The 11,541-nt window shown below is 41.2% G+C and overlaps 1 protein-coding gene across 2 annotated transcripts; it reads right to left on the reverse strand.

The window, feature by feature from the left end:
* Positions 1 to 4,185: 4,185 nt before the first annotated feature.
* CLN8 (CLN8 transmembrane ER and ERGIC protein) lies at positions 4,186 to 11,070 on the reverse strand. 2 transcript variants are annotated; one of them, XM_009094799.4, is made up of 3 exons: positions 10,912 to 11,070; positions 8,951 to 9,589; positions 4,186 to 8,578 (listed from the first exon to the last, which is right to left on the reverse strand). In XM_009094799.4, the coding sequence occupies exons 2-3, from the start codon at positions 9,536 to 9,538 to the stop codon at positions 8,264 to 8,266; spliced, it is 903 nt and encodes a 300-aa protein (XP_009093047.3). In that variant the 5' UTR covers positions 9,539 to 9,589; positions 10,912 to 11,070; the 3' UTR covers positions 4,186 to 8,263. The 2 variants fall into 2 exon arrangements, with proteins under 2 accessions (XP_009093047.3, XP_018775725.2); XM_018920180.3 differs by having other exon boundaries at positions 10,874 to 11,061.
* Positions 11,071 to 11,541: the final 471 nt, after the last annotated feature.

Below are 11,541 nucleotides of genomic sequence, written 5' to 3' on the forward strand. Positions count from 1 at the left end.
TTAACTTGAGCATCTGCAGAACAAATGCTGAAGCCTTGCAAAGTTACAGGTCCCCTCTACTTTTCTTACCAAACCAGACTGAGACTGAGTGACAGTATTTTTTTTATTTATATATAGAATACATACAATATAGTATATATTTTAAAAAATAAAAGCAAACCACAGTTTTCCTAAATTCAGACTATTATATCAAAACTAACATTTGGGTTTATAAAAACATTGCTTATTCATATTCTGCTTTGATGCCTACTGCTGACTCATCTTCCACATCTTCCTGAAGCACCAGCACCACTACTGGGAGACAGTTCCTCAGTTCTGAGCACACCAGTACAGTTTAACCTGACAATTTAATTTTATAATATTGTGATCTTTTACCAGCACTAGAACATCTTTCATTAATGCATTTCATTTAACTTCTTTCCTTCTTTTACATGGAGTATTTGCAAGTCAAATTCTCAGACTGCCGATGCAGACAGACTAGGTATAAATTTTCCTATATTTTAATATTTTTCAAGAGCAAAGCCCTTGTGTTACATCATCTCCTTGTTGTCATGGGTGGAACATAAGTGATAGTACAGCTGATGCAAGAACTTCTTGTGATGGGTTGACCTTGGCCAGCAACCAGACCCTCACCCAGTTACTCTCTCATTCCCCCTTGTCAGCAGGACTGGGGGAGAAAATAATATGGAAATCTTGTAGGTCAAAATGAAGACAAGAAGATCCCTTAGCAACTACTGTCATGGGCCAAACAGACTCAGCTTGGGGAAATTTTATTTTTTGTCAATTAAAATTAAAAATGAGATGGTAACAGAGACAAAACTAAAAAGACCCTCCCCTCTCTGTTCTTCCTTTGCACCAGGCTCAACATCACTGTATTCCCATCTCCTTTGCCTCCTCCACCCGGAGGGGCACAGTGGGATGGGAACCCAAGTTGTGGTCAGTCAATAACAGCTCCTCCCAGCGCTTCTTCCTCCTCTCATTTCTCCTCTGCTTTCGTGTGGGTGTTCCCCACAAGCTGCAGTCCTTCAGGATAAACCTGCTCCTTCAGGGCCTCCTCCACGGGCTGCAGGTGAATCTGCTCTGGTGCCCTGGAGCAGCTGCTCCCCCTCCTTCTTCAATGAACTTGATGCTCGCAGAGATATCTCTCACTTTGTTCTCTCACTCCTATGCAGCATTTTTTGCCCTTCTTTACCTATGTTTCTCCGCAGTGCCCCCGCCATGGCTCAGCTGCACCCTGCGGTGGGTGGTTGGATCCGGCTGGAACCAGCTGTGCCTGGCTGGAATCGGCTGTGTCTGGCTGGGGCAGCCCTGGCTCCCTACACAGAGCCCTGGCTGCTGCTGCTGGGCCTGGGCACCCGCACCCCAGAGAGTCATATGCACAAGTTATTTCTATAACACAACATTCCTACTCTCACTGTTCTCTGATGCCTCTTCTTCATCCTGAAGCTGATAAAGGGAAAAACTTAAGAGAATTTCTTCTCAGGAGCACCACAAAGCGCTGAGGCCATGAAACCCTGAAAGACAAATGCAGCTTTTGGCCAAAGCAGAACTGTTCCCAGGGAAGGAAAGGAGGTACTAGTGTAATACAAGATTCTGAGAAGATTTTATATCAAATACTATGTACAACTCTAAGCTGCCAACATTTAATAAAAAGGAATTCAAGTGGGAAAAGTGACGAGCAAAGAGTATGGCTGGGAAAACAAAAGAGCAGATTGATTTGTATGCATGAGTATGCAAAAGAATCTCCAGGGTTAAAAAATAATTATGCAAGATAAAAAGGCAATGATGACACAAGAATAAATTACTTTAAATTAGAACAGACTTTAGGCTCTTTCAGCCAAGGGTAATATATTGCTCAGCAATTCTGATGTCCTAAAAAGTTTTTAAACTTTGCCTCAACCAGTGTCACGGTAATAGTCAATATGGTGCTGAGAGAAAAAAGGAAGAGTTATAGCCTCAGAAAAAACTACACATTCAATATGTAACCACAACCTGGTCAGCAGTATACAATGTAGCAACCAGCTCCATCTACCTCACCCTAAAGTCTCCTAGCTTTTTTCTGATTTAATTCTTAATGAGTCCTTAGGAAGGCTGCTGCTGCTTTACAGGATACACTTTCTTCCTGTAAATATGACCCACAAAACAAGATGAACAAGCTCTTGTTGGATGCTATATGCCTATTCTATGCAAACCTCAATGCAAAATATTCTATATAATTCTGTAGTTTGTCTGCATGACTTTGTTTTTCAAGGTATCATAAATTTGATACCTTGATTTTCACTTAAAAGATTCTGACAGTAGAACTGCAAGGTTCAAAAATATAGGAAATTCAACACACTACCTTTCTACAAAATTAGTCCTTTCTCAGGTATATTTTATCCCCTTCTTTTTGCAAGCCTCAGGCTTAAACTTGAATGAGCATGACTTTGGCAACAAAATGCAGTGTTCACTGGTAAACTGCTTTTAGCATTTGAAGCAGCAAGGCAAGAAAAGGAAGCTGCACATCTATATAGCAATATAAAAATACAAGCAAATACCTGGAGCTGCCGGAATCAATTAACTGTACTAAACCCTCACAATTCTTTACAGTGTCTGAGGACAGAGTGGTGAAAATACTGTCAGCTTATACAGCACACTAATGTGAGCCAAGCAGTCAAAGGAGCAGAGACAGCTACAATCATACAAGGAAAAAAAAATTTCAAACCAGACATAATGCATCTGGCAAAGCTAGTATTAAATTTCCACTCTCTCTGCTCAGGTCATATTCCTAAGGACTCAGAAGTGACCCTAGGTGGCTCTCAGAATACACACACAATAGAATCAAGCAATGGCACAGCCAATTTCTTTGCTTTCTCATTTGTGTACAGGTGAGCAGGCCCCAGTCCTTCCAAGCTTGACCTGTCTGCCATCTTGAACTATGAACAAGGTCTGCTATGGCCTTGCAGGTTTGCTGTATCATCATCTTTCCACCCCACTCACCAGTGTGCAACTTAGGGAAAAGCAGAAGGCACAATGTGCTGCAAAATACTTGTTCCTGCTCTATGGCACCACCACTAGCAGAACATGCTAAGTAGTCAATCAGATCCAGTGCATGAAATGTCTCCTCCAACACTGGAAACCCATCTGGGGGCTGACAACTACATCAACAGGCATAGTTTACTTCATTAATGACCACTGCTTGCATTCTTTGTTCCGATTTAAGTAATAGTGCAATGACACAAGACTATAACTGCTGTGTAACATTGTCGGCCCAAGTCTGCTCCAACATTTTTCTGAGAATATGTTTAACACTACCAAGTAAAATGTATTTACCTAGTAACTGAAACACCTGAATAGCAAAACAATAACAGTTAAATTAATTTTACAGATCATTTACCAAAAGAATAAAAAAAAGAAAAGAAACACAAAAAAGAAGGGGGGACTTTACTCATACAAACACTATTATACATTGTTCTTTTCATCCTAAGCTGTACCCACACACATCTCACGGTTAGTGGAGCTGTACACATGAATGTCTTGCTTCTGCTTCAATTAACCTCGGGGACTTCACTGCAGAGGGAGCCAACCAGTTGCTTGTACTGTGCATTCTTACAAGAATAATTAAAATACCAGTAATGATGCTGGGTTCTGTGGACTCACTAATCTAAAAAGCATCAGGAATCATTTCCTGAAAAACATCCTGAAAGAAATGCTCAGAACTGTATTTTTCTATTTTGCAATGGGGCAAAGTTTTTGGTCTTTATGTTCGGGTTTTTAGGATTACATATACTAAACTATGTAATTATTTAGGATTACATATACTAAACTATGAAGTATCATGTGGTACCAAATGAAGTGTCTCTATGGTCAGAGCCTAATGGACCACACACTTCAAATACCCAACCATAAAGGTCATTCCCAAGAGATGTTTTTTTAACTGTTTTTAATACACACTTACATATAGCACAGCTTCTAGTGTTCCAAACATGCTTGTGGGAATAACGCATGAAATGCTGTGAAGGAACAGTGGTTTACAAGATTTTTATAAGCTATTTCCATGAATATGACATTACCTTTGCCATGTTTAACATTTCAAAATAAAACATTTTAGTGCATGCACTGCAAAAACTGTTTAAGCTACAAATAGCAAGTAAAAAATAACAGGCATTATTTTAATCAGGAAATGAAGATCACAATAGACAGCTATTCAATAAAATACTTTTATTTATGTACAGTGTAAAGATGCTTTTTATCAAATTGTATATATTGTACAAGAGCAGACTTAAGTTTGCTTAACACTTTAAAATTCACTTTAAGAGGGAATGTCCCTGAGGTTAAAGAAGGTTTCTCATAACTGCATATCACATCAATATTTAATTCATATTTTCAGGAAAACACAAAAACACTCTGAAAGATTTGGACATGGATATTTAGTGGAAGATGTGCCTAACAGCATGAATTGAAAACTACTAGAAAAAATATTGCAGTGGTAATGTGACTCCACGATCATGACCAGTATTGCAAGTAAGAGTAAAAGTTAAAAAATGGTGGGTTCAGGGGGGAAAACAATGACAAGTTTTGGAAAAAAATATATAGGCTATAAATGGAGGAAAACACTGATTTAGGAATGTTGTATGAAGACCATAAGAACCAGATGACTGGAAAAGGCTGTCTCAGATCAGACACCTTTCTTTAAAAAAACAAAAAAACCAAACGAAATCAACTGAACACCAATACCCCCACCACAGTTTGCCGGCTTGGGTTTTTGTTGTTTGGGGTTTTTTAAAAAAAAAAGCTTCAGAAAGGTGACATGAACACAACTCCTCAAATAAGCTTGTTCAACAAGAAAGCAGAGCCAAGTCCCTAGCAGTCACCTTGGCAAACAAATAATTCACCCAAAATCATGTTATACAAGTTTTCCAAATCCACAGCAGCAAACTCTGTGACCCAATCCAACCACTATGGAAGGTGACTGAATTTTTCTAAATTGTGGATTATGGATGAATCTGTGTAAGAAGGCCCAAAAGGATTTGGATTAATTTCACTTCAACAAAATTTACAACCACATAGGGCTACTCTACCTTTAGGTTGAAAAGGATCACTTAGTGTTAAGTACCAACACCTTCAGTTCAAGAACTTTTTCAGAGCAATGTGACTTCCACAATCATAAACCAGAAAATCCTCCTGAAGGAAGCAGTCAATAGACACTGAAGAATCCCAGAAGTCAGAGATTGGAAGAGACCTCATGGATTATCTAGTTCCAACCCTCCTGCTGTAGGCAGGGACACCTTCCACTACACCAGGTTGTTCAAAGCCCCATTCAACCTTGCCCTGAACACTTCCAGGGATGGGGTATCCACAACTTCTCTGGGCAACCCGTTCCAGTGCCTCACCACCCTCATTGGGAACAATTTCTTCCTAATATAATCTAACTCTCCCCTCTTTTACTTTGAAGTCATTACCCTTGTCCTATCACTACATGCCCTTATAAAAGGTCCTCTTATACTCAAGTATAAAAAAAGAGGCTCTGTGTAACAGAACTGGTAACTCCAAGACATGAAAAGACCATGAAAAGAAGAAAGGTTGTCTGTATTTTTGTTGTGTTGTATTTCTAGCTGGACTGTAAAGTACTCTTAAACCATCAGAAATAGAATAAGTGCTGTTATTTGCTTTATTGCATAGCTTTCTTGTTCTAGCAGGTCTACCAGTGTTTAGGTTAACACGGGCTCTAGAGTAGCATTCATTATATAGCTAAGACATGCAAACCTTACAGTCTTCTGGTGAAAAAACTCACACTAGGATGCAAACTAAAAAAACTGCATTATGATGATAAAAACACAATTTTAATGAAATATTTAAAATTCAATTAATAAAGTTATACATTATATACATTAATACATTAATGTATATAATACATTACACATTAATAATATAAAATATTAAACTTTAGACATCAGGCGCTATGACATAAATTTCTACCTGTCTTTTTTCAGTCTCAATTCACTACTAACCCCCACCCTCCATATTCTTTTATTTTAGCACATAGGAACTTCACATTCTTTAGCCAGCCACTATAAATATTACACACTCATCCCAAACTTCTTCTGATGCCTCCATTTTCTATTACAATTCTTCAGAATTCTGTAGCTGGGATTTTAACAATTATTACCTTGTTTTATCGAATCCAAACCTTCAAGTTTGAAGCTTCATAGAGTACATCATCATTCTGATACCTGATGACTTAATCTCTGCCTTTCTCCCTGGATCTCCTACAAGTGAAGCTTGGATTCTGCAATATATGCATTCAGAACATTTTTCCATGGCCAAGGAATTTACCCCTCAGGTTTCTTCCAAAGTACTTTTAACATTACTCTCCCACAGAAAACTGCTTGAAACAGGTACACCATTTCAAACTTTTGAGAAACCTTTTTACCATAGGATGGTGCCCAGGCAGACAACACTGCAACTTCATTCTGCCCAGCTTAAAAATAAGAAGATAGCCCCAAATTTAGATTTTATCTATTAAACATCAGCACAATATCAGACAGGGTTGCTATGTAAAATTACTGTGACCCTCTCAGCCTGGTTTTGAATGGGCAATTTCAGATATTCACCATTTCATCATTATCAATAAGATCTGCCTATGTATTTGTGACCTAAGTAAGAAGTTTCCTCCCCATCATAGAACAGCAATTCAACTCTCTGCTCACACAGAGTGAATAAGGGAACACAGCAACCCAACCACTCCCATCATACAGAACAAATCAAAGACATTCCCACCAAAAATTAATAAATGGGGCTGTTTACACTAAAGAGTGCTTCCCTCACACATTTAAAACAATATGCTCTACCACAGATCAGTTTACAAAGTCTCTAATTGTAGAGACGATGTAAAATTGCTTGATGTAAAATTCTTCACAGCTTGGACTTGTCCAGTCTTAATGCTTTGGGAAATAAATTTCTGTAGCAGTCATGTCACACAGAGCTCCAATTAATCACTTTTTAAATCTCATTTGTTCCGTGCACCAAAACTAATACCCCTGTCATTCTCCTACCACTAGGTGTCACTCTCTTCTACCGTGATCTTTATGCCTCCTCCATCTGCTTCCCAACATTTCACCCAGGAACCATCAAACCAGTATCTTAAGTGGGAGAACATCAATCACCATTAGTCCCTATCTAAAGAGCAACCCAGTTTCTCAGGCAAAGGCAGATAAAATGCAAAGTATTGCTAGTGTTGCTTGGTATGTTCTTTAAAGTTAAATAAAAATATTAAAACAACCTAACTCCTACAGGAGGTGATACAGGCTTTCCTCCATCAAGGAGTCACCTCAGATTCTGAAACCATCTAAAACTAAGTGCATTCCCAAAAATGAAAGAAACCATAACAGAAGCACTAGTGGAACTAATTGCATGACCCCTCACACAAGACATAAAAACAAAATATTTTTACTAATCAAGCAGCATTTTTTTCAAGGATGACACAGAGTCACCTTCTGGCGTTGCCACTTGTATTTCATTGATTTAAAGTCCAGAAGGGGCCACTATGATTACCTTCCAAACCACACATATGGCAAATCCATGGATCTCCACATGCATGGTTTTGGTGGATATAAACTCCTCCCATACTGAGGGGAACCTGAAAACTACAACTTTGACAGCAAACACTCAATTATTTTCCTTGTTCCTTAAGTGTGCTTAAAAGAAAAAAGGAACAAAAAACAATACCCAAAAAACCCCAAACCCACAAACCAACCAACAAAAAACCCCAAACCTCGGCCATGACTGCCTTCTACCACTGACCAGTTCTGCCACTTGGAATGATTCACTGGCAGACAGGAATTAGGTACCCATGCATACCTAACTTGGATCATAATTGATCTTAATACACAATTTAACATAATTTTCAGTATCTCTACCATATGTTAAATAGGATTCAAGCTAAACTTGATTCAAGCTGAGCTTAATAGATGACTTACTGTAAAGCCACTTTGAAGCATTAAGAAAAAAAACATGCCATTAGGGAGCACATCACTGCTTAATTACGAAATACTGTCCAACCTGACAAATTGTTGGTGTAATTTATAACGAGGGTTAAAGTTCTTATATGTATACAGATAATAAACACAAACAATGCTTTTCAACACTTGTGATGCACTCAGAGTGCTACCAGCAAGGAGTCACTGCATCAATGAGCTTCTTGCAAAATCTTCTAGTTCACGTGCAAAGAATGACTTTGCATTGCATTCTTCTGTTACCCTGCTGGGAAACTGTTGTTTAAGTGCTATATCCTCTTCTTTTGATGTGTTTCACCATTTAATTTTCCATTTTCCACAGCTTTATTTTCAAAGTTCCAGTCAGTTGGGCTGAGGAGTTGCTGAGTTTTTTTATATGTCCAGTATGGGTTAAGTATTAGCGTAACAGCAAATAATCCCGAGAATAAAACAATGAAGTGAAGAAGTCCCAGGTTTTCTATAATAGAATTCCAATTGAAAATACACACCCACCACATGTGGTAGGTAAGAATCATGCGGCAGTGAAACAAATGGATCATCACCCACTGGTTTGCCTTCCAGAAAAAGGTGTTAGCACGGCCAGCCTAGAAAAATAAGAACACAAAGTACGCAGAAGTGAAACTGTTACTTCAAGATAAGGAACTGAGGAATCTACAGAACGAATACAAATACCCAGTTTTATATACACACACTCTCAGGCATTTTTTCCTCATAGTGCAGTGCTACTCCACATATATATAATGGAATCTTAAACTTGGTATGGATCTGTACCATCCTACTGTGCACGTGCCCGCACAAGTGCCATCCTGACAAAAGCAGGTATGACAATAACTGGTATCAGCTGGATAAATGCAGTTTTGATGAAAAATTATCCCAACAAACCACACATTATCTACGGACAAGTGAAACGCATGAAAACTGTTACAAACATAATTTGAAAATTATCACATTCTTACCTTCAGAAGCATCCAGGAAATGCATGTTGAGGGAGTACTCATCTCCAGCAACATTCCCATCAAAGGCAGATAATGTCCAGATTTCACATTAATTACTAAACCAGCCAAGCCACCAAAAGCAAGCAAATGATGAACTACTAAGAAAACATCAAATGTTCTAAAAATAATGTTGGACACATGAACTGCTACATTTTCAAGCAAGAAAAATCCAGCTGCTATTAAACAGTTAAACCAACTCCACTTTTGCTGTGAATATACTTTGTCAGCATGAAAAACAGGATCTATGAGCAAAGCCCATAACCCAGCAACACAACTCTGAAGTCCAAAGACACCACGTGTGACTGCCATATTCCAAAACACCTTCTCCTTTGCATACAAGGCACGGTAAGTAGTACTTCTCCAAGAAGACAACCAGTGAGACAGAAGAAATACTCCCAAATAGATTAAAAAACCAGCAGCTAAAAATGTCAAACGAATTTCCCATAAGAGATAGTCCCAGTCAAAAACGGTCCCAAACACTGGATGATCATTTGTAGGATTCATTTCTTCTCTTTGGACACTTCTCATCCCCACTATAGTCTCCTTCATGCCTATTTAGCCTCTGCTATTATGCAAACCAGTAAGCATAAATTCGTCCATCTGGAACAAGGATAAAAAAATTTAGTGAATTTTCAAGTACATTCATATATCTAGACTCAAAACCACAGAGGGCTCACATCCACTGCAGTTATGACTTTGATCCTGTTGCCATTAGGCACAGTCATCCCAAAGACAGGCAGACAAAAAACCATAAGCAATAAGATTTACAACTGGCCCATGAAGTCCCTACTAGTTCAAAGTAATGCACTGAAGCAAAAGCAGAAGAGGATCAAGTAGGAAGGCAAGAAAAAGGAAGAGAAAATACAATAAGCAAACCCTGTTTTGTTACTTATGAAACTTTTATTTCAACAGCATTGCACAGTTAATGTTCTACTCCCCTGCTTTTCCCACACTGATTTTACAGCATTTACTACAGCTTTGGGTGTAGTTCAGAATCTCAAATACAGATCCAGGGCATAAAACTACAGAAAACTAATGCAGTAAGGGGGGCCACTTACACCAAAAAGGGGCTGTAATGATCACGGCTCAAAACAAGACTCTGCAATCAGTTTCTGAACACTAAGCCTCTTTCCAAAAAAAAAAAAAACCAAACAAATAAACATATTCAAAAATGTAAAAAGAGTATGGAATGCAGACAAGCAACACTATTACATATTATTAGCAACATGAGTGTAATTAGTTGAACAGCCCAGCATTAAGTGCCTCAAGTTGTCTGAAGCTTCCTGAACACATCGTAGTTCAAACAAAAAGGCTTGTGGGGAGGGAAAAGCCAGATAATACTGAAATATTTGAACTCCAGCTCGTTTCATGAACCATACAGGTGATACGAGCACGACCACCACACCGGCCACAGCCTGGGAGTGCTGAACACCACCGTGCGTTTGGGACTCTGATGAACGCAAGCAAAAAGGCCATAAAGACCACCGAGGGCACAGCGCCTGCCGAGCTTCATCAGGCAGCAAATGCCACCACCACCGTTCCCCGTGCTGCACCTACTCGCCCTGCCCTCTGCTCGCAGGTGCCCCGCTAAAAGGAGGGGGATGGCCGGGAGCCCCGACGGCCCTTCGCCCATCCCACGGCATCACAGCTGGCGAGACCGAATCCAAGTCCCAGCAGCGCCCCCCGCCACACCCCCCCCCCCCATCTCCTCGGGGAAAACTAGGGCAAAACACACCAACGCCACGGCACGACCAGGCCCTGAACAGCGCGACTCACTACCGCAAGCCCCGGCTCTAGCAGGGCCGTGACAGCTCCGACGCCACGGCACCGACGCCCCTCGTAGCCCTCCCGAGCCCCCGGGGCCGTCGAGCCCCTCACGCACACCTGGAGACCGGCCCCGATGCACAAACCCCTCTCCTCACCCACAGCGCTGCCCGCAATGACAGGACGGCCCTTCCCGGCGCCGGGACTGCCCTGCCCGTTCCCCCAGGAGCGCCCGGCCCGGTCCGACCCGCCTGGGGAGGCCCGGACCCGGCTCGACCCTCCGGCCCCTCAGCACCGCCCGCCGCCGCCGCCGGGCGCTCTCTGCGCACGCGCCGCCGCAGCAGCAACCACCGGGCGCCGCGGGATGGGGGAGGAAGGCGCGGCTATACCACTGGGGCAGGGGGAGCCTTGTTTGAGAGGTGCCTTTCTGTGCCTGAGGGCAGCGCCGCCACGGAGAGGGCGACACTTGATAGACGCCTGCTCAGCGAGATCGATGTAAAAAACAAATATCGGCGGTGGCATAGCCAGTACACTTAGCTATAATTATCCAGTTTCATTAAAGACAGCAAGTTATGAAATGGATGTCAGTGGTGTTCTGCTACATGATTCTCTTCATATTTGTGACAGCTGATGTTGTCATCCCGGTGACTCAGGCTGAATCTCCCGCGGTCACTGAAACTGCCCCGGGAGGCTTCCTCGGCCGTGTGACAGCCCCGCGCCCGCGGTGTGCTTTGCCTTCAACAGGAGTGACTGGCAGGGACTCTGGATTTTGCCAGGGAAACGCCCAG

The sequence above is a fragment of the Serinus canaria genome, chromosome 3 (genome assembly GCF_022539315.1).
Source record: "Serinus canaria isolate serCan28SL12 chromosome 3, serCan2020, whole genome shotgun sequence".
In the NCBI taxonomy this organism is placed as follows: domain Eukaryota; kingdom Metazoa; phylum Chordata; class Aves; order Passeriformes; family Fringillidae; genus Serinus; species Serinus canaria.

What these genes read in the sequence shown, in the direction of transcription:
- CLN8 (XM_009094799.4), bottom strand. Translation starts at nt 9,538, where the DNA reads ATGAAGGAGACTATAGTGGGGATGAGAAGTGTCCAAAGAGAAGAAATG. An exon ending in TTTCCTGGATGCTTCTGAAG is followed by an intron (nt 8,579 to 8,950) that starts GTAAGAATGTGA and finishes TTATTTTTCTAG; the next exon opens with GCTGGCCGTGCTAACACCTT.